This window comes from Pogona vitticeps, chromosome 1 (assembly GCF_051106095.1).
Source record: "Pogona vitticeps strain Pit_001003342236 chromosome 1, PviZW2.1, whole genome shotgun sequence".
Classification (NCBI taxonomy): Eukaryota; Metazoa; Chordata; class Lepidosauria; order Squamata; family Agamidae; genus Pogona; species Pogona vitticeps.
Window position 1 is genome coordinate 301,950,100 of NC_135783.1, and position 24,003 is coordinate 301,974,102.

Sequence of the window (24,003 nt, forward strand, 5' to 3'; positions counted from 1 at the left end):
ACAGGCTTCTGCGGTTTAGCCCACAGCGCCACCGCGTCCCTCTCCATGGGAATTGAGGGCAGATGAAGGTGTGACAGCCCCTTGAGACTAATTGGTTAACATCCATGATAATATAGGTACATGCCATCAACCTCTGCAGAGCAGGGCTAGGAGCACTCAAAAGGAGTAACAAACCTCTGGAGGCATATACAGCAACAAATTTGAGAAGTTCATCCTTTTTTTGTATAGCACACCTCCTTGTATGTTTCTCTATTGTACCACTATGTGGTCCACTGTTTGCTAAATGCAGTTTGGAACATGCTGTACATATCCACCTGCAGTTTACAAACCAATCACAGATTCTTCTTAGTTTCCTTCCTATTCAAACATTGTGTCAATGCTAGCAACATGGTTAATTTTAAAAAGCAAGGTCAGATCCTCATTTGCTTTGCTCCAATATCTCTCTAATTAACAAAAAGTAACTGGGCTGTTCTAAAATGTAAGACAAGCAGCCTACAGGTGTGTAGTGTCATGGAGTTGAAGCAGTGTAGGATATGTAGTCAGAGAAATATAAGATGGAGTCAGACAGGTTTTTTGTGAAGATGATTTGAGAGACATTGGAATGTGTTTTTCTAAGTGGTTTGAGAATGTTTTTCTGAAGACCATTACAGCATAGTTCGAGACAAAACTGAAGGTCAAATCAAGGGGCCCCGTGGAAGACTCAACATTCCAAGCTAATTGGAGAAGAGATAAAACACCTGGATCTCCATGGGAATTGAGGGCAGATGAAGGTGTTACAGCCCCTTGAGACTAACTGGTTAACATCCATGAAGTGTCAAGAAGAAGACATGAGTTAGAGAATGTAGGAAATGGATGATGGGTTACGTGGGAGAGGTTCGATTCCATGATGATAAGAGAGAGAAAGAACTTGATGGTTTGAATATGTGGCTTGAAGGAGAAAGTATGTAAGTAAAGAGAAAGAAGGAGGTGGGTCTAGCCCACCTTAGCCCAGCTTAGTAGTGTTTTTTATTTTATTTTAATGGGGATTAGTTATTTTATTTAACTGCAATACTGCAATCTTTGAATACTGTATTTGCTGGTGTATAAGACAACTGGGCGTATAAGACAACCCCCCAACATTTCCACTCAAAATATAGTTTGTTATATACTTGCCGTATAAGACTACCCCCTCTTCTGCACACCTTCCACACACCAAATAAAAGGTGCTATTCATTGTCACCATTGTACAGCCACAGTGCAGCCACAGCGCCTTTGGCCCACCCCTGCATCTCCCTGTGACCGGCACTAGTGCGCAAGTGCGCATGTGTGAGCTCTGCGTAGACAAGCAGAACAGGCCGGTCACGTCAAAAAGGCTGGCACCCCTGTCTCACTGCTGATGCTTGCCAGGGCCGCGCTGGATACCGTGCGATACTGGATGGTATGTAGAATGAGGTGGGCAGGCATCGGAAGGCTACTATGGGCGCTGGGCGAGCATCGGAAGGCCACTATGGCAGCTATCTCTATCCCAACTGAAGTGCACCCGGCGTATAAGACAACCCCCCCCCACTTGGAGGCATGTTTTTCAGGGCAAAAAAGTAGTCTTATACGCCAGCAAATACAGTATGTTCTTTATGCTAAGGCTTGAGCAATATAAACTGGTTCTATGAAACTATTTTTCTAATTAAAAATAATTATAAAAATTCTTACAAAAGGACTGGTCTCTTGAACAGCAGGGTCTGGCTAAATCCAAGAAGTGGAGAGAGTCACAAACTAGCTATCTAAGAGTCCTACCTAACTGAGTTGTTGTGAGTTCTAAGGAATCACAAAGCCCATGTGTCTGTACTTGCAAAGTACTGGGTAAAAGTAAAGTGTTCTTTTAAGGTCAGACTTATTCAAGGGGCTTACGCTACGCACTGCTGAGGTCTTGGGACTTTCAGCGCAAAAGTGGTAGGTAAGTGGCCTGTTGAACTCTCTGACTGAGCGCTAAGCGCTCCTTAGGGATCTTTGTACACCACAAGTAGCATCAAGGTTTTTGTTCGTTCTTTTAAAGAGTAGAGAGGAGTTGCAATATTTCCATATTTCTAGCTTTTACTGCAGTTTACATAATTAAGTAGGGAGTACAAATGTTAACAAATGTTAGTTCTGGATCCGGGCAATCTGTGGTAGTTAATTAATTTCTGGTTCTCTCAGCTGTTTAACAATAGCTGTAACAAAATTATTTTTCCCAACACATATTCAAATTATACAGCTGAATTTAAGAAAGCTTGGGGTGACCATATGTGCATCTTTGCTTGGAAAGACTGTATGCTCTTTTCAGTTTTCTATGGAGAAAGGACTCCTGGGCTCAGGAATCTTTAATTCTAAAAGTATGCCTTTCATACCAGGCATTGGTTAGTGAATCTGGAGTTAAACAAAAAGACTAAGTAAATCTAGCAGGCTTGAATTCTGCGTACCACTGGGTTAGATTTTATAGTGCACTGGCATTTGAGTCATATTATAAGCAGTTGAGTCTGTGCTTCTATTCAGTCAATGAAGTTAAGTTTTCTTTTATCAGCATCCAGTTTCCCAAGCAGTTACACAGAGAATCACCATCATCACCACCTCCTCACAGGAACCAAGTAGAAAATAAACTAATGAGGGCAGGCACACATATCTCCTTCTATATTGAAAGAAAGAAAGAAAGAAAGAAAGAAAGAAAGAAAGAAAGAAAGAAAGAAAGAAAGAAAGGAAGGAAGGAAGGAAGGAAGGAAGGAAGGAAGGAAGGAAGGAAGGAAGGAAGGAAGGAAGGAAGGAAGGAAGGAAGGAAGGAAGGAAGGAAGGAAGGAAGGAAGGAAGGAAGGAAGGAAGGAAGGAAGGAAGGAAGGAAGGAAGGAAGGAAGGAAGGAAGGAAGGAAGGAAGGAAGGAAGGAAGGAAGGAAGGAAGGAAGGAAGAAAGGAAGAAAGGAAGGAAGGAAGGAAGGAAGAAAGAAAGAAAGAAAGAAAGAAAGAAAGAAAGAAAGAAAGAAAGAAAGAAAGAAAGAAAGAAAGAAAGAAAGAAAGAAAGAAAGAAAGAAAGAAAGGTGGGGACAAATGAAGGGAACATGTCAATGGTATATTAAATCTGACCTCTGGTAAACCAGTAACACAGAGAAGCCAGTCTGGGATTTCTCCAGCTGTCAAGTACAGCCCTATTAATTGCAGACGCAGCATAATTCATCCATAGCAGCTGCTTTGTATGAAGTAGAAAGATGGGTGGTTTCTTGGCTTTCCTAACTAGGACAAGCTCTCCCCTGAACAGAATCAGTCCATTGTCACCAGCAAAAAGTGTTGCCTTCCAACACTAGTGTATAACTTGGGAAGACAGTCAAGGTTGTACTAGATCAGGAAGCTATGTTCCATCATGAATAAAAAACGAAGCAAGGTTGTTCACCCCACTCGACATCCAGTGGGGGAGGCTGAGAGAAACCAAGGACTTCTGCAAGCAAAACAGCTAATTTGCATACTGAGCTGTTCCCTCACACAAATGCTGTCCTTTCTGATAGACCATCACAAGCACACAAATGCAAGAGCAAGGTTTCAAGCTAGGTATTATCAGCAGCCAAAAATTAGAGATCTACTGGTTTTTGTCACCCCATCAAAACCAGTTTGAATGTAAACTACTCTAGCTATTCCTCCCCCAATTTTTTTTCTTTGTTCTTCTTTCATTTGGGACTGGTTTTGGCAGAAGGCCAATAGAAATGTCCAAGAAAAGAATAAAACCTGTTTTGTTTTGTTGTTTGAAAGATATTATTTGAGATGTTAATACAAAAACACTTGGATACCTTATGCACATTATCATCTAATTACAATTATGGCTAGATGCCAATAGTAATCCACAATTAGAATAGGCCCACTGAATCGATGGAACCTATGGAGGAGTTCACTCACCAAATCCCATTAAACCAAAGGATCTACTCTAGTTGCAACTTACTACTGAATTTCAGCCATTACTTTTGTTCCATTTCACACATATGATTTCTTGCTAAAGAAACAAGCAGTCGAAAAACTACAAATCATGCATAACAAGTCTGTAAAACAAAAAAGTCTGAGGATTCAATTTGTAGTTTGAAATAAGCTGTGGGTTTTTTTTTTTTATCCATCCAAACATGGAAAACTGTGGCTGTTTTTTTATGCAACCATAGATAGTTTACAAATAAGGATATCAGATTAGGGTCCTGACTGATACTGATGGTTAATCTAAGCCATCATGTCCTACACTAAGAGAAAAAAGGAAACTGTAATTCATTACAAAGCACAAAGGCTTCGAATGTATTTTTATCATGCACAAAGAAATAAATTTGGGGGGAAAGACCGGTGCACAATTCTAGGAATACTGCTTTATTGTTAATATTTGAACTAATCAATGCTCATTTCTAGTACCTCTTGAGAAGCAACTGTACAGCTTTCTTTTCCAAAAAAGGACCACTCTCTGGGGGCAACAGAAAAGCTTCATACTTCTCACTTCATCTCTGATAATCTGCCATTAACCAGTAAAATGGAGCTCAGCAACAAAGTCAGAACCAAAGACGAAAATATTTACTTTCACAACTACAACCATCAAACAAATTATAGCCAGAACTGCACTGCCATGGTGACTATGGGCTTTGGGATGCTGTAGTTCAAAGAAGCAATTATTTCCATCCCTGGTCAGAACACAGAGAGAAACAGATCAAAAGGCCTATTGTAACAATCGCAAGGATGACTTGCGGTCCAATCCTGCACATATCTATTCAGAGTCTCCATCAATAAGTGGGTTCTGAGCAGTAAGAATTACCCTAACACAGGAAAATGTGGCCCTCCCATCAGCTATTGCCAGAACACGGCATAATGAGAAATGCTGGGAGTTGCAGCTTAACATCATCTAATCTGCCCACACAATCTGAGAGGATAGCTTGTTTCCACTTTCTTAAAGAACTGGCCCAAAATGCATCTGTATGTAAAAGCATGATAGGATGGAAGGAATTGTTAAAGAGCTTTAAAACAAATCTCCACAGAGTTCCTATTATGCTTTGCTCAGCCTGTGCTTTTCCAGGACAGTTGCCAAACAGCACAGAAACGACACCAAAACAACTATGCATGGAATTAATATATTATTCAGAAAGCTGCTTATTTCACAAGACATATTTCTACCTTGCTCCAAGAGACACTTACTTTATTAAGTTTTTCACCATAGGGAAAAGGCTTGGGTCCCCCTCGCCCCACATGATTAAACTAGAAGCTCTGGTTGGTGCTGCTTTAGAAGACACAAAACAGCCTCTTCATTCATATTGAAATCAGGACATCAAACTTTCATTTGCCTTCTTAGGATCCTGTGTAATGGAACCAGAAGTAAATGTCAAATGGGACAAAATGACAGGACAGAAGCCACTGTAAGAGACCTTACAGTGTTTTAAGGAGTTTTAAGGTAAGTCTGTCAGGGAAGTGGAAGTTCGATTATGAAATATATGTGTCGTGAAGCTAGCCCATGGCCATAGTACTCAACATATTGAAAAAGCCACCAGAAGATCGTTCCCAGTTCAGCCACTGAACACTTAAACAAAGCCCAGCTCTGCAAAAACTAAAACAACACACTTTCTCACCAGGTCTCCTCCAAGGATGAATGAAACTTTTAAGAGTACCATGCACCTTGCACAACAGACATGCTTTATAAACTAAAAGGAAGATATGTTACAAATATAGAATCATAGACAGAAAAGTGAAGTTGGAAGGGGCCTACAAGGCCATCAAGTCCAATCCCCTGCTCAATGCAGGAATACAGGAATGTGGTGGAATGCAGGTCTGAACTCTTCCTTCCCTCCCTGCCCCCCCCCCCACCAAGCTGACTTTGAGCTTCATGTGATGATTGGTCTGGCAAAAATGAAGCTGAGCTACAAGGTTTGGGATTCAGGCACAAACTGCTGAAAAATCTGATTGCATCTGGACTCTGTACCCTGGCTCTCATCCATCATTAGCTCTCTCATCAATAGCAAGGCACTTTTTGTCCAAACATTACAAAGCTCCCTAATTAATTAAGCATGACAACATCCTTCTGAAGAAAATAATAAACACTTTTACATTACATACTTAATTTTATTACGTGGCTTCTCTATAAAATGAGTATATAGACGCATGCAGTATAAATGATAGTCTTATCTTTAATTAATCTGGTGCAGGGCAAGGGATCTTTCAAAGAATAGCCTTTCTTCCTAGGTATCATATTGTTCACAAAATAATATTCTGTATTTTATAACATGGAGAGACTATAGGTGCCCAGTGTGTTGTAGTGTACAGAGTAATGGACTAGAACTCAAGAGATTTGGGTCTGAATCCTCATTTGGCCATGGAAACTCGGGGGGGGGGGGGCTGGTAAAGCTACTCCTTAAATATCTCACTTACCTTGAAAACCCTATTAGGGCTGATTCCAATTTGACAACACATAAGTAACTAACTGAAGACTACATAGGTGGCTACAGAGTCAGAGGTTTGATTCCCTACTGTGCCTTTTGTGAGAAGAGTCAGCCTGTATAAACCTTTTGACTTTGTATGTAGCCAAAAGAATTCCCAATTCACATATACATATGGCTACACAGTGTCAAAGTTTGGGTGAATATTGCTAGATTCCAGGCCTATTGAATCAAAGTCCGTGAGATTATTCCTACTGTTGCCACTTTAATAAATACCTGTATACAGCATATGAAAGAGGGAGACCGAGAGATCATGTTTTGAGGCCTAACCAGTGCTGAATAGAGGAGGACTAGCACCTCACACGATTTGGAGATTATACTTCCATTAATGCTGCCTAAAATAGCATTTGCCTTTTTTTGTAGCCGCATCATACTGTTGGCTCATATTCCAATTGTGATCTATGACAATTCCAAGATCCTTCTCACTTGTATTTCTGAGCCAGGTATCCCCCATCTTCAAACTGTGTGTTTGGGGGTTTTCCTTTCCCTAGATGGAGTACTTTGCACTTATCTCTGCTAAATTTCATTCTGTTGTTTTCAGCCCAGTGCTCAAGCCTATCCAGATCATTTAGAATTTTGTTTCTATCTTCCAGAACAGAACTGTCTTCTATCCCCCTGATCCAGGTCATTAATAAAAATGTTGAAGAGCACAGGGCCCAAGACTGATCCTTGGAGTTGTTCTATCCAATTCACACCTATCATAGGGCACTTTGTCAAAAGCTTTGCTTAAATCAAGATATACTACATCTACAGTATTCCCTCTGTCTATCAGGGAGGTCACCCGATCAAAAAATGAGATCAGGCTAGTCCGGTGTGATTTGTTCTTGACAAATCCATGTTGGCTTCTCGTTATTACTACATTGTGTTTAGGTGCCTGCATAATAATTTTTAATCTGTTCCAGAATTTTCCCTGGGATTTATGTCAATCTGACTGGTCTATAATTCCCAGGTTCCTCCCTTTTTACTCTTTTTGAAGATTAGGGACAACATTAGCTCTCCTCCAATCATCAGGCACCTCACCCATTTCCCATGATTTCAAGAAAACAATAGACAGTGGTTCTGAGAGTTCTTTAGCCAGTTCTTTCAATATTCTTGGATGCAGTTCATCTGGCCCTGGGGATTTGAACTTGTTCAAGGTGATAAGGTATTCCTTGATTATTTGTTTATCAATTTCCAGCTGCAGTCCTGTCCCCTCCTCTTGCACTTCACATTTGTCTGGCAAATCATAGTCTCTGCTTTGGGAAAAGACTGAGCTAAAATAGGAATTGAGCACTTCTGCCTTTTCTTTGTCTTCTATCATCATTTTTACATCTCCATTGAATAGCTGAGCCAATGTTTCTTTTCTTTGCCTTTTGTTGCACACATACCTGAAGAATGTTTTTTTGGGGTTGCTTTTAGTGTCTCTAACTAACCTCGGTTCATTCTCAGCTTCTGCTCTCCTAATGCCATCCGTGCAATTCTCTTCTACTTGTTTGTACTCTTCCTTTGCGGCCTGGTCTCCTTTTCACTTCCTATATGTGACCTTTTTCATTTTCAGGTCCTGTCTGACCTTTTTGTAAAGCCACAGCAGCCTTTTTTGTTATCTACCTTTTTTTCTTGTGTTTTTTTTTTTATTGGACTTATATACCGCCCCATAGTGCTACAAGCACTCTCCGGGCGGTTTACAATTTTTAATTATACAGGCTACACATTGCCCCCCCCCCCAGCAAGCTGGGTACTCATTTTACCGACTTTGGAAGGATGGAAGGCTGAGTCAACCTTGAGCCGGCTACCTGGGATTTGAACCCCAGGTCGTGAGCACAGTTTTTAGCTGCAGTACAGCGTTTTAACCACTGCGCCACGAGGCTCAGTTGTTGGAATTGTTTTTAGTTATGCCTTTAGAACTTCCATTTTTAGAAACTCCCACCCTTCTTGGACTCATTTTCTTCTTAGGATCTCCTGCCATGAGATCTTACTTATCATGAAGGCCTAGAATCCAATTAAATCTCAGAGGATAGGCCTTTTTCCAGGTGAGTGAAATGAAGCTCTCTGAAGGTGTAGCTCTGTGGGCTGAAACTCCCTGAATTCTGCCTGAGTAATCCTTGGAGAATTCTGGGAATTTAGTTTTTTCTTTTTTAAAAGGCACCTGTTTACCTTCTACCCATAACACAAAGACATAGTGCCTACTCCTTTTGGATTAAGATTCTTTTTTTAAAAAAATTCCAAACTATGATCTACTTAATCTAGTGGTACTCAACCTTGGGTCTCCAGGTGTTATGTTATTGAACTAAAACTCCCAGAAGCCTTCACAAGTAGTTGTGCCGGCCAGGATTTCTGGAGGTTATATTCCAAGAACATCTGGGAACCCAAGGTTGAAAATCACTGTATAAGGACGATCATGTTATTAATAAATTTTAGCTGACTGCTAGGGGCGTACCTTTTTTTATTTTTATTTTCTTTTTGATGCTCACTCCCAGAATTTTCCAGGAATTCCACAGGTGGAATTTTTACAAGTTCCTGTTCACAGACACACACCTAAGTTTCATTCACCAAAAACAGGGCCTATCTTCCAGGCCGTCTCAGGATTATTTTTCTGTATAAAAAAGAAAACTGTCATGGTGCTTCCTGGGAGGTCTACATCTTTTTAGGAAGTCTAGGTCTTTGGGGGTGTCCTCTGCAGGGCACCTAATGTGCAAGAACACTACACCTTCTAGGAAACACCAGGGCAGTCTCCTTTTTGTACAGGAAATAGGCCTGAGATAGGCTCGAAAGCAGGCTCTGTGTCAGGTGAACAAAACATAGGTGGCTGTAGGTATGTCTCTGTACACAGAAATTCCCTGAACTCTGCCTGGCAAATTCTTGCAGTATTCTAGGGAGCTGAAGTAAAAGAAAAAAAGGGGGGGGGGAGAAAAGAATACTGTACTCCAATGATTTCTCATCAGTGTTTTGCCACTCTTCCTGTTCCTGTTTTCTCCAGTTATCATGCCCATGCCTGTTGCTTGCATACTCAGCTTCTGTGTGATCAAGAACTGAATTTTTTCAACATATACATCTATACAGATTAGCACCAATGGCAATGTCATCCTAGTACTTAAGTTTTACCATGATACAAAGAAGTAATTGATAACCTCCTTTGCAAAAGCACACAATGCCCAGTTATTTTTAAATGTCATGTAAGTTAACATAGAAGCAGGCAGGTAGTTAATCAGAAACCTCAGGCTCTTGAGTGGTTAAGAGTTCTCAAATAACACTGGAAACACCACACAACCACAATTTAAAGTGTCCGCTTTGGGGGAAACCTCATTTTGTTTTCTCCAAGAAAAAGGTCAGGGGAAAAAAAAACCCAAACCTGAGTGAAACACCAGAAGAAAAAATCACATCCAAGAAACCACCCTGCAAAGCTTCTGTTCTCACTAGTCTTCTACTATTAGCATTCCACCCAACATTCCACTTCAAATATGCCTAGCAGGCAACAACACCAAGCAGTACCAAGTGCTAGTAATAAAAGAGGCCTCACCCAACCTTCCACCAGTAACAGAAGCTCTCCAGCATTCTCAGAATCCACAAGGAAGGTGAGGAACTATGGTTTCAGGGCTAATATTATAAATTGAAAATAAATTCAAGGTCTCCCCCTAACCAACCTCACACTCATGGCAAAGGGATGCTTAGTTAGTACCATGCTGAATCTAATATGAACCCAATAGGAACCCTCACAAAACTCACCTTTCCAAGATCTCAAATTATAAGACTCAATCCCATTATTCTTTCCTACTTTCAATGAACTGTCATTTTCCATTCTCTGCTTCTCATCACAGTAGTAGTAGATTTGCCCTTAAACTTGATTCAGGCTCTGTATCCGAACAAAGGGCTTTGGCAAAAGTTGTTTTAGTCTTTCAGTTAGTACAACTCTAGGACGTGGTGAACAGCCCATCTCTATACAGCCTATTTCTAAAGTACACATTCTCTGAGTTCTTTCGAACTGTGAAATCTTTCAGTATCTATTTGTCATCAAAAGATAAACAACAATACATTGCATTCATACAAGATCTCTTCATCAAACAACCTTGAAGGGTTCTACAAATATTAACCAATATAGCACAACCTTTTAAATATCCATGCTGAAAAGAAAATCACTAAGAGATGCTTCATATGTTACATTAAACATTTGATGCACAGTTGTTTTTACCTTGCAGTATGATAATGATTCCTCTTTTCCCCGCTATATATGCTACAGAAATATCATGCAGGAAAAATTGTACACAATGAAAGAAGCAGATTTACCTACTTACTGTTAATGTCTACTGGTTTTAATATAACATACAAAGGAAATGGCACTGGCATATCATAAATGGAATGCATAATCTTAGTGATCAGATACTTTATAATCTTGATTAGAAATGGCATTATATCAAGCATGCATCTGTCTAGTTTTCAGTTATACAGTATACACTTGCTTTTGGAAGCAGAAACATCTTCCAAAATCTCAGAAAATGATCAGGAGATACACAAGATGGCAGTGTCATTTCTTTCCCTGCACTTATGAAAGAAATGTTCACAATACACTATTATGTTAAGCCACAACACACTGATAGTTAGCTCATGACTTCCATCTGATGTGGTATTTGATTGTACTGTTTGTATCATAGTGCTCTCTGGTTATCTATCCTTTCTTGTGCTCCTTTATTAAAGACCTATGTTGGGGTGATGATTAAACAGAGGGAAAAGCAGCTGAAGGATGCTTGAGCCATGACTGGATATGGCAGGACCTTTATCTTCTGGCTTTTGTCTCAATGCTCCACCTTCTTATTAATTAACATTTGTGGCATTTTGTGTAATTTGCCCTAATACAGCAGAAAGAGTGGGCAACAGTGAGTGGAGTTGAGGAGGCACAGGAGATTACAAAAGCAGCAAGTTTGGCTCAAATGTAATTGTCATAGTTACCAAATACATGCAAGCAAGAGAAGCTGCTACAAGCATGTTGTACCTGCAAACATTGCCAGCAGTATCTGCTAAGCCGGTAGTGAGCAAAAGTGTTGAATTCTGATTGAGAATTAGACTGACTGGTTTTTCTGGAAAAACAATTCTTGTGTTTTTCAGAAGACCAATTTATATTGCATAAGAATTTATACGTATACATACACATGTAGAAAAAGTTCAGTGTCACAAAATAGGAAAAATAACTCTTCCTCAAGTATAAGTCCTTCAAACTTCCACTGCCTTACAACAGTGCCTTAATGCAGAAAAAAAATCAGTTGCTTCACAGAGCCATCAGTTCTCAGAAACAAAACATGGAATTTCTTGCCCAAGTAAGGAGAATCTATGATGCAGATGAACCCTTTCTTCATTCGACAGATATGCCACACCTTACAAACGGGTTTCACTGCATTATGTTCATCTAGAAAACATAAAATGCCTCTAATTTGACCTTTTCCTGAGTTGCTTAACAAACCCAGATGAGTTCCTCCCAGCTAAACCTGTCTGGCTGCTGCTTCCAAGAACAATTCTTTTTTTAATATTTTCAGACAAAAACATTAAGGTACATTGTATACTTGAAAGGCAAAGGCCTAAGCTCATGGTGACTGCCAAGTGAACATACATCTGGCAAACCACAGCTAATTGGTAAAGGGATGCACAGCCAATTCAGCAGTCACAGTTTCATAGAAAACAAATCTCTTACCCTACACACAGTTACCTGGAAGTAAGTCCCATTAGCCCAAATATAGTCACTTCTCCCAACTACAGCAGGCCCTCTGAATTAACTACTGAAGTCAAGGCTTAAATCCATTGATTCAGTATATCTACTCTAGTGGGGCTAGCAATGTGATTTATACAGATGATTTCATTTCTGCCTAAACATGTATAGAATTTCACAGAAAACAAATGAAATGTAGAAGACTGCTGTTCCTTTGCATTTCCATCTGTTCTGCAAACACTAAGATTCTTTTCCACATAATTATTATTCCTTTAAAGGTGTGGTCTTCAGCGTAAACATCTTGCAAGTCTTCATCTTTGAAGAACAGCTGCTTTGCCTTCCAACCTGACTTTCATTTTCAAAATCTGTTAGTGTGTGTCATCATGACATTTTCAAAGAGATCAGACAAATGAAGGCTACAACCCTCTTCTGTTTTTCCACTGAAACCAGCAACTCAGAGCTACTTTAGATCTGTGCAGGAAAAAAGCAATGTAAGAAGTAGCCCTTAAAGCCTTCAAAGAATCAAGATGATCAAAAGGATATTGAGTCTAACATGACTTTAGTACAGTGACTGATGAAATATGAAATATCAGTGGTGTTATATGTAGAAAACACACCAGCAGGATCTGTGAATTTAACTATCAATCCAACATGAAAATTCAGTTTTTACTTTACTGTTTAAAAACCTATTCAAAACATTTTCCTCCAGTTTCAGTTTAGACTTTAAAAAAAAAAAAAGCTGCAATCTATCCTGACAGCTTACATAAACCTGCATCTCAATTGAAATTCTAATTGACTAATGAAATGTTAGTGCTTTTAAAAGATTAGAATGGATGAAGTTATAACTCTGAACATTATTTAAGATACTACAAAATTATATTTTCAACTCTAAAAGTAAAAAACAATCAACTCAAGGAAAATAAAGCAAGAAGCAGCACAATACAAATAAAGATCAGTATTGATGGACACACTTCATGTTCATGTAAGTGTGGCACAATTTGTTGTAGCTATGTCAAAACCAGTGGCTGATATGGTGCCATGCTGTGTCTTGTTCACATGCCTGTCCATGTGCTTGATTGTACAACCAAGATGTGCCCCCGCCTTGCCCCTTAGTGCATTAGCTGCAGCTAGTTACGCGAAGTTTACACAAAATCAGTAGGATTCTGGCCAGAGAGCTAATAATAGCCATGGCAAGCCAGTCCTGGAAAAGTTTAACCCCTCCTTTTTTGTAACATTTCCAAAATGACATTTTCTCACCAATACCATCTACCCAGCTGCTATTCTCCCATGGGGGAAAGCAAGGACACTCATCATGAATATCCCACAATTTGAATTAGGTTTGATGCAGTTGTTTTTAATTTTAAAAAATTCTAACATGTGCCATTTACATATCTCCTATAAAACCTCATGTTTGGGGTTCACGTGGTGGCGCTGTGGGCTAAACCGCAGAAGCCTGTGCTGCAGGGTCAGAAGACCAAGCAGTTGTAAGATCGAATCCACGCGACGGAGTGAGCGCCTGTCGCTTGTCCCAGCTCCCACCAACCTAGCGGTTCGAAAGCATGCAAATGCGAGTAGATAAATAGGTACCATCTCGGTGGGAAGGTAAACAGCGTTCCGTGTCTAAATCACACTGACCATGTGACCACGGAAAGATTGTCTTCGGACAAACGCTGGCTCTATGGCTTGAAGAGCGGGATGAGTGCCGCCCCCTAGAGTCGGACACGACTGGACAAAAATTGTCAAGGGGAACCTTTACCTTTACCTTTATTCTTATTTAAGCATGCCCCAGTAATGTCGCAAAGTTTGAAAGCTCACTTAGCCTTGCCAGCTTTGCTGAAAGAAAATTACCTGATACCTTATACAACAAGAAACTCTGTACCTATTTTGCCAGTGGTATAAAAAGATACTTCTGAAATCTCATATAAAATCTTTTCTGTGGTCAGATATAAGCAAACGACATGCAAAATGATTTTCATAGCAGCATTGCTTCCACACCTATTCCAGCAGGCATTTGTGCCCAGTGTAAACTGACACTGTTTTGGCTGCTTTCATCTTCTGTTTGGGACTTTCTCCCTGATGTTTTAATTTATTACTGTTTCATGTTTCATCGCTATTTTCTTGATAGCTAAATTCAAGTCTCTTCAAAATAAAAAGCATTTTGGCAACAAATACATTTGCTTCCCAATGAGAAAAATAAAGCACAAAGAGTAAGAAAATATATTCAGCCCTTGTAATTTCCATCCATTGTAAAGATAGTTTTAAAATTGTATAAAAATGACAATTTTATGTTGGCAGACCAAAGTCATATGACACTTCTCTGAGATTTGTTTGCTCTTCTCTAATGTAATTCTTCATTGCTCAAACTTGTGGTATTCATTATTTTTGCCCATTTTATCTGTCCTTTCCAAAAATGGGTTGTTTCTTTAGAAAAGATTCTGTGCTAGTTGATCAAATGATTGAGTTGTCTATATTAATTCATGTACTCTGGTAGGAAAGGAGATTTGCTAAGGAAAACAAACTTCAGTCTTAGTTCCCCCCACAAAACTATTACAACAATCAAGCTAAATAGCTGCAATGAATGCTATGAAAAACAACTTGCTTTTCTTCTAAAAATTGACTTATGTATATGAGCACCTGCCAAATTGCAGAACAGCTTTACTGGAAAGAACATATTACTGCCAAATATAAAAGCACAAACGCTAATCTTCCCAAACATCTCCCAATTGCCAGTTACACTCACAGCAAGAAATAATTTTAAAACTGATATTCTGAGTCAAAAACTTTGTGGAACTGGATTATTCTGCTGGTTAATGCCTAGACAGAAATATTTTAAATCCAAAATTAATATCTAAAGCATCATCAATTCAAAATGCAAATAAATAGATAGCAAAGGTTCAAGAGAGGCAGCAATGATGGCATAGACAAGATTAAATATTTAACAGCTGTTGTCTGCATGTCAGGAGATTTACACACCACTAAATATTTTTCTAAACAAGATTCAGATGAAGGAGGAATGAAAATTGGTGGAAGAAATATCAATAATTTAAGATACCACCTTAGTGGCAGAAAGCAGCAATGACTTGAAGCAACAAAATGAATGAAGAAAGTGCCCGAACAGGACTGCAGCTGAACATTAAGAAGAGAACAATCATGACCACAGAAGAACTTCACAACTTTAATATTACAATGAAGCAATGTAAATTGTTAGAGATTTTATATACCACGGTTCAATGGCCAATCTTAATGGAGACTGCAGCCAAGAAATCAGAAGAAAACTGAGATTCAGAAGGGAAGCAATGAAAGAATTAGGAAAGATTATCAAATGTAAGAATGTGTCATTACAGACCAAGACCAAGATCATCCACACTCTTGTATTCCCAGTCACCATGTACAGTATAGGTGTGAAAGCTGGACAGTAAATAAATCTGACTAGGAAAAAATGGTTTGTTTGAACTATGGTTCTGGAGGAGAACTTTGCTTTACCCAGGACTGCCAGAAAGACAAGTCAGTCCTTGAAGAAATCAAGCCTGAACTATCTCTGGAGGCAAAAATGGTGAAACTGAGGCTCTCATACTTTGGGCACACCATGAGAGGGTAAGATTCTGTGGAAAAGACGATGATTTTGGGAGAGGCTGAAGGGCAGGCTTGAGTTTCCAAGAGCTGAGGACGGCTATTGAGCCCAGCTCAGGAGCCTCCTGGCACAATGGTCAAACTGTAGTACTGCAGTCAAGACTCTGCTCATGACTTGAGTTCCATCCTGAGAGGCACAGGTAGCTGGCTTAAGGTTGACTCAGTGTTCCATCCTTCCGAGGTTGCTAAACTGAGTACCCAGCTTGCTGGGGGGGGGGGCGGCAATGTGTAGCCTGTATAATTAAATTGTAAATCACCCAGAGAGTGCTTTAAGTGCTCTGGGACAGTACATAAGGAGCACACTTTGCTTTGTTGAGGAAAGGGCATGTTGGCAATCCCTCATTCATGGGGTTGCCATAAGTTAGAAGCAGCTTGGTGGCATGTTAACAACAAACATTTTTACAATTAAGAATGCTAATCTGCTTTAACAGCCTTCCTCTTTCAGAGGCACATAGATGAACTTCAGATGAAATAATCTAATGCATTTCAATGGATATCAGCCCTGATGTACTGGTCATACACCTGTACATTTTATTTATCATTCAGCTAGAAACTATGAAAGGCTAGGAATGGATGACAAATTTCTGTGCTCAAAAAGGTTTTGTCAAGTACCCAGTTCGGGAGCTTTGTGGGATACATATATCATGTTGGACAAACTACCCTCATCCACCAGAGATGGTTTTAAAGTCACACCTAGGCTAAAAATTAATGAATGCTTTCCAACCTAGATGTGATTGCTTACTACTGTTTCTCCCTACAAGTGCCCTGATTGTAATATAAGGTACAAGTACCAATTCCCTTTCAGCTCTTTGACTAGCCTTTTTCTTTTCCTGTGCTCCCAACTCATGAATGTCCAAAAGTGCTGTGAGAACCTGCAGCCACATCTCTTCCCTCTTTCCCATTAGTACAACCACAGGATGATAGCCACAGGATGCTGATCAAAAGGGATACTAACATGTATGATCGCCTGTAACTGGCTCAGTTCAAACGACTGACATCATAGCTGTAGCTATGACCATGTCTTCCCTCCTCTTCTTGTGTCCTTCAATCTATTTACTTATTCTCTGATTTATGGCAACCCTGTTTCCTATCCCATGTCTGAGAATGTTGCTTTGGAAGCAACAGCAAACTATAGATTTCCACAGTCTAGCAAGTGAATGAACTGGAGCACAAAAGAGAAGGAGAAAGGAACATATACATTGAAGAGTTACACCATGCAAAGCTTTGAACTGGCACTGCATGTGTGGACCTGCCTATGCTATTTTTTAAAATCATAGTCACAGATACTTAACAAATAACAGAATTTCTGGTTTCAGCTGTTGAAATGTACCTGAGAATTATTTCACTACATAGAACGTTCAAGACAACTATCAGTTATCCAAGTAAGAGAAACATATGGGTGAGTTGACAATGCTTGCAGATGAGAAAAAAAGCTGACAGTATCTCCAGTGAATGCAGATCACAACTGATGGTGGATAAAACCATTTCAACACCTGCAAGACAAAGACTGTATCAAGCCATATCTACAGAGCTTGAAAATTTTTAGACTGTCTCACCAGTCAGTCAAAAATTTCATCAGTCAGCATGACTGGACTATAGCCTTGCAATTTATTGAGATTGGGAATCACTGATTTATACCCTTAGACTTGGGTTGCTTTGTTACCAGTGCGCCTGTGGGGTCATGAAGCTTGTATTTTGAATGCCTTTCTTTTAAATGTCTCCAGCAAAAATAAAACTGAAAGCAAAAGTACCCAGCCTTTTAAAGAGCCACAGTTCCCTCCCACCCCAGGATGTATCCTCGTTAGGTTGAATTTCAGAACAGGGAATCTCCATATTCTCCAGCATGGGACTACTCTAATTCTCCTGCAGAGCTATATCTTTACGTAGCAGTCAAACTCTCTTCTCACGAGAAGAGTGCAGTTTTCCTTTTGCAATGGGAGTGGGGAGGGGAAGACTGCAGGATTAGAGAGAGAGAGACAGGCAGATGGGAAGGAGGCAGGCAGGCAGGGAGCTGTGACTTGTCAAGCAGCATTTTTCACTTGTCACAGATGAATTTTTGTTGTTATTTAATCGTTAAGTCATGTCCGACTCTTCATGACCCCATGGACCAAAGCACACCAGGCCCTCCTGTCTTCCACTGCCTCCCGCAGTTGGGTCAAATTCATGTTGGTTGCTTCGATGACACTGTCCAAACATCTCGTCCTCTGTTGTCCCCTTCCCCTCTTGCCTTCACACTTTCCCAACATCAGGATCTTTTCCAGGGAGTCTTCTCATGAGATAGCCAAAATATTGTAGCCTCAGCTTCAGGATCTGTCCTTCCAGTAAGCACTCATGGTTGATTTCCTTCAGAATTGATATGTTTGTTCTCCTTGAAGTCCAGGGGACTCTCAAGAGCCTCCTCCAGCTGTCTAGGTTTGTCATTGCTTTCCTCCCAAGAAGTAGGCGTCTTTTAATTTCGTGACTGCTGTCACCATCTGCAGTGATCATGGAGCCCAATAAAGTAAAATCTGCCTCCATATCTTCCCCTTCTATTTCCCAGGAGGTGATGATGATGGGGCCAGTGGCCATGATCTTAGTTTTTTTGATGTTGAGCTTCAGACCAACATCTGCACTCTCCTCTTTCACCCTCATTAAGAGGTTCTTTAATTCCTCCTCACTTTCTGCCATCAGAGTGGTATCAACTGCATATCTGAGGTTGTTGCTATTTCTTCCAGCAATCTTAATTCCGGCTTGGGATTCATCCAGTCCAGCCTTTCACAGGATGTATTCTGCATATTAGTAAAATAAGCAGCGGGACACTATAAAGCTTTGTCGTACTCCTGCAGAGCAGACAAGTGGGCGAGTATATTAGATACACATAACTATTTCAGTCTGCAGTGGAAGTTCACAGTGACTAGAACTAAGTCATAACACAGGGTACCTCTCATTCAATTCTCACTGCCACCACAAATTCACTTATTAGATCAATGTGCTGAAGACAATGCATTGCAATCAATCAAAAAGGGTTTAATTGCTTCATCTAACCAACAACTTCAGCATTCATGCTGGACTTCCTTATATGAGTGTTGTGCAGGTTACTGAGAAATAGCTTGTGAAATAGCTAAAGCACTTTAAAGAATCATATTAATGTTAAGAACTGATTCTCTACAACTCCCTCCATTTGAGCCTTTTCACCTATGAAACATTCCTTTTAAACAACTGTAATTGTGCAATTGCAGTACACACCCGTCCGCTGCCTAGTCAAAGCAAGGTTGAATTAACTCTAGTTTTTCTTTTCATGAAAACATGGAATGTAATTACAAAACAAAAAACAATATGCAAATTATAACTTTGTTACTGCAGCTGCTAAAAGAAAAAAAGTGTCATTCCTTCCCTATCTGGCATGCAATAATTTTTTTACATAGCTAATCTAAGAGAAAGGACAGATCCCTGAGCTAGTATTAAGCTATCTATTTTGGAAATTGCTCATTCATGGGGTCCGCATAAGTCAGGGATGACTTGATGGCACATAATGACAACAACAAATTGACTTAACACTGAGATTCTCAAATTGTGGTCTGTGGAGCAGGAGTATATTCAGGTGGTCCAGGGAACAGCCAAAAATCTGTGCACTTGGCCGTGAATTTCAAAGTTGTTTTGACCAGAACCATATTATCAGACAGATTGAGAAGGTCCTGGCCTGGAAAGCTTTTTTAATTTTTTTTTTTTATAATACAGTGCGGTTTTTAATAACAATTGCAGTATTCTGAGATATTTTTCCCTTCACATTTAATTCAGAAGCAATGTATCTGCCCGTCCTTACGTTTTGAACAAGAAGAAAAAGAAACATTAAAGGGCCCATCAAGACCCCTCACAATACAGTGGTGCCTCACTTAGCGAGCACTCCGTTTAGCAATGAAATCACTTTGTGACGAACTTTGCGATGTTCCCTATGGGGGAATTTCACTTTGCGATGATCGGTACCCTGCTTCGGAAACCAATCATCGCAAAGCGACCATTTTCACACAGCTGATCAGCGGTTTCAAAATGGCCGCCGGGTAAACAAAATGGCCACCCGCTGTTTTCTGGGACAGATTCCTCGCTTAAAAGGCACCAAAAATGCCTGTGCTATGGAGGATCTTCGCTGAACGGAGAGTTTTAAGCCCCTAGGAACGCATTAATCAGGTTTTAATGCGTTTCTATGGGCTTTTTAATATCGCATAGCAACGTTTTCGTTTAACAGCAATTTTTGCGGAACAAATTAACGTCGCAGTGCGAGGCACCACTGTACAGTAATATCAAGTGGTTCTCAAAAATAGCTGTTCAAGTTTGTGAAGGAGTCACTTCCCAGATGCCGTTATCTGCCAACAATATGGTTCTAGATCTTTGGTATTTTGTATCTCATCAATCAATTTATCAAAGAACCTAAGATGAAACCAAAAAATCATTTTTCCATGAATGGCACATATAAATTTACATACATATTCTATTATTTATCTTTTATAGTAAGCTGGTGGGTAAGAAGAAATTGAGAGGAAGAAAAATAGTGTTCAAAGTTACTAAAATATATCAAAAGGATGCAGATGGATTATTCCTACACCTAGATCAGTAAGAGATGGCACATCACATTTGCAGGAGACCATGGGGATAGAAAGAGAATTCTGAGTAATTACTATGAAAACCCTGTGTGACACCTTGGGTGCAACTACACGGAGATTTGTCAGATAGTTTAGTCCGCTCTAAGACTAGACTAGTTCTCTCCTTTTTCTGCTGACCACAAAAGTAAGTGCCAGCACAAACCAGTCTATCCCCAAGGGTGTTCCTACCTGCATCTTTCTGGCTTCTTGTCTGGGACTACTTTTTTTAGATATGGGTAGGATCATTCCATTTTGGTTTGGTTTAAGTTTGTGTGATTGCTGAGAATGAACCAAAGTGAGTGGCTTTTTCTTTGCTGAAGCCATTTACTGAGAAATTCAATAAGAAACTTCCTTGTCACTTATTTCTGGATGGCAAGGGAAGGGAAGTCTATTTTTCTACCCACTGCTGGCACCCATGCTACTTGTTGAGAATTACTGCTCTGAAAGATTTTGGATTTCTCACTAATCCATGTTACATACAATAAACAGTCTTAGATCAGGAGTGCCTCTAAGCCATAACTGCTGCATCGCAGACAAATGAGTGAAATAACAAATCAACCCCCAATGGCCACATGTCCTCCACATTAGCATTTTTAAGCTCCTAAAATGTACAGCATCTATTATTTATCATCTAGCCAGCTTATTATCGAACAAGATGTACTAGTGGTCTACTACCAAAATGGCATACTTTGCTTTAACATTTTTAGTCCTGGCAACTTGGTTTAAAACAGAAGCAGCTTTACTTTCTGTAAGTGAAATTACACTTTATTACAGTGGGGTCTCTACTTAAGAATGTCCCTACTTAAGAACAATCCAACTTAAGAACAGCTCCATTTGCTACATTTTGCTTCTACTTGAGAACAGAAATCCAAGATAAGAACAGGAAAAAAAACTTTCCTGCCTTTTTTTTAACCTTAGGTCATCTTAGGTTAAAAAAAAAAATCTCCCCCTAGTGGTAGAGTACGTATTAACCAGCTTTGCATTAGTTCCTATGGGAACTAATGCTTCAATGTACGAATGCACACCTCTACATAAAAAAACAGCCAGAACGGATTAATTGGTTTTCAGTCCATTCCTATGGGAAATTTTGCTTCAACTTTAGAACGTTTCAACTTAAGAACACCATTCCAAAACGGATTAAGTTCTTAAGTAGAGGTTCCACTGTAGTTTCTATGGACAGAAAAGAGCAGATACGGATTAAATGGTTTTCAATGCATTCCTATGGGAAATGCAGATTCAACATAAGAACTTTTCAACTTGAGAACCACCTTCCAATACGGATTAAGTTCTTAAGTAGAGACCCCACTGTATATATTTTGATGTCTCACAAAGGTCTCTTACCCCACCCAGACTAAGCAAAAAAGCAGAGCATACAGGTTAAACCTTAGCTTCCGCATCTCCAAGAAGAAAAGAAAAAAAGGATGGAATAAAATCCAGATGTGCACAGATCCACATACAGCACAATTTGCATGCCAAGTGGGGCATGCACACCACAGCCTCATCACACATACAGCATTTTCTGGTTTTTTGAACTGTCTCTAATGAAAGTAAATAATCCTGTCATAACATTAGACAGACTTGAGTGCCACTTCACATATAAGACCAACTCGAGTGCCACTTCACACATTATTCCTATCCAGAAGGCACTGCTTTGCACTCTTGACATTTAGACAGCACTTTCCTTACATGTACATGTAAAAGTGTCACATCTGAGGACACATTCAGCTGTACCCCCATACATACACATTCTGAGAAGCTGCTGAAAAGTCATGTCGACAGAGAAGGAACTCTATATGTCAAATTCTTAAACTCCCCAAAAGTATTTACACATATTCAGTAATCATGGTTCTCTTCTTTGGCAAATGTGCACATCGCACATGCCACACTGCAGCTGAAAGGGCACTTGCCTGGGGGTGAGCTCGAGACTTCCAAGTAAACATGCATAGGTTTGCACTAGAATTTGTCAAGAAAGGATTTTGTCTTCGTCTGCAATTCAAGAAGCTTGGGGCGGATCTACTATGAAACTAATGAATCTTAAGCTTCAGGGCCTCTAATCCCACAGGGACCACAGAAGCGACTTGGATCTACTTTTTTTTTTTTAATTGTGGCTGTCCTGGAACAATGGGGCTGTCCTGGAACAACCCCATTGAAGAAGATACCCAGACCTCACGGATGAGTGCAAAGGGACCCCATAACAGGTCAAGCTTCAAGGCCCCAAAAATGTTGGTCTGCCACTCCGAAAAAGCCTACAGACGACGGAGCGGTTCAGCTCGGGGCGGATCACTTTGGCCCTCTTAAACTCTTAGCCCGACTTCCGAGGAGCTCTCCGGCCGGTCAGGGGGAGATCGCATAACGCGTGCGCTGAAGGACTACTCGCCGCAGCGCCCCTCAGTCCTTCCGCGCCCTCCGGTACCTGGTGCGTTTCCTCGCCGTGCTCCAGGTGGACGATGCCCTGGCTCCTGCCCTCCGTGTCGCTGAGCAGGTCATCCTCGGAGTCCTCGAAGACCGACGACGAGCCGGTGGAGGAGAGCGACGACGTCGAGAGGCGCCGCGAGGACTGCAGCAGGTGCAACGAGCTGTCGGTGGTCAGCCAAGCGCCGCCGTCCGGCTCGGCCCGAGGGAGCCCCGCGGGGCTGCGCTGCGCCTCCTCGCTGTCCTCCTCGGGAGTGACGGTCAGTTGGGGGATCACCGGCGGCAGCACCCCATTGCGGGGCGGCCGGCAGCTCTTCCTGGCCGGCTCGGGCAGCTGCCCGCTGGCCGTCGCGCAACGAGCTTCGAAGAGCGAGCGCAGCTCCCCCACGCTCAGCCGCTTGCTCCCGCCCAACTCGGGGCTACCCCCGCCGCCTCCGCCGCCGCCGCCGTCGCGGGCACTCCTGGGCTCCATGGTACAGAACCAGCGGCCGGCCGCGGCCGGGTGCTGGCGCCAGGCGACGGTGAAGAAGCGCCGCGAAGCCTGGCAGAGGCGGCGGAGGAGGAGGAGGAGGAGGAGAGCGTGAGGCGGAGGCGGCGGGGAACTGGTGCGGGAGCCCGACCGGGGAGAAGAGCGCGCCTGAGGGGACGAGCAGCAGCCGCCTCGGCCGCCTGGCGAGCATGGCCAGCCCTGCCTCCCTCTTAGCCCGACCCCAGGCCCCTCGGACTCATCCCCGGGAAGCCGCCTCCGTGGTCTCAGGGACCCGCAGCCCGGTCCATATGGGTTGCTCGCCGAGGTGGCTCCACGCCGCCGCCGGAAAGGAGGAGGGCGTTAGGGGCGCGCGTCCCGGTCCAGCCCACCCGCGCCCTCCCGGGGTATTCCTCCTGTTTACTTTTCATTCAGGCCGCCTATGTAGTCCGTCCGCTGCTCGCCTGCCTGCTCTCCTGCTTCCCCCACCCCCCGTTTCTCCGTCAGTGAAGCCTGGAATTCCCGCCCCCAAGTAACCCGAAAAAGAAGAGGCGGGCCGTGCCACACACGCCAGCCGGGGACCTGCCAAGGAAGCGCCGCGCGTCTCGGCGCTCGTGTGGAACTTCTTGGCTCCGCCTTCCGAGCACCACCTTCCGAGCAAAGGTCCAAAGTTCAGCTGGGTCGCGCTTCGCCTCCTCCAGCGAGGGCCCGGTGCGCGGCGCCACATGGCAGCCAGCCTCCGACCGGAGCAGTGCCACAGGCCGAGGG

General features: G+C 41.7%; 1 protein-coding gene across 2 annotated transcripts in view; it reads right to left on the reverse strand.

The window, feature by feature from the left end:
- Positions 1–23,702, reverse strand: part of ITPKA (inositol-trisphosphate 3-kinase A) — an 84,595-nt gene extending 60,893 nt beyond the window's left edge. For both annotated transcript variants that reach the window (XM_020793778.3, XM_072986248.2), the window contains exon 1: positions 22,771–23,702. In XM_020793778.3, the coding sequence (XP_020649437.2) occupies positions 22,771–23,241 (471 nt within the window). In that variant the 5' untranslated portion in view covers positions 23,242–23,702. The remainder of the gene's footprint in view (positions 1–22,770) is intronic.
- Between the last annotated feature and the right edge of the window lie 301 nt (positions 23,703–24,003).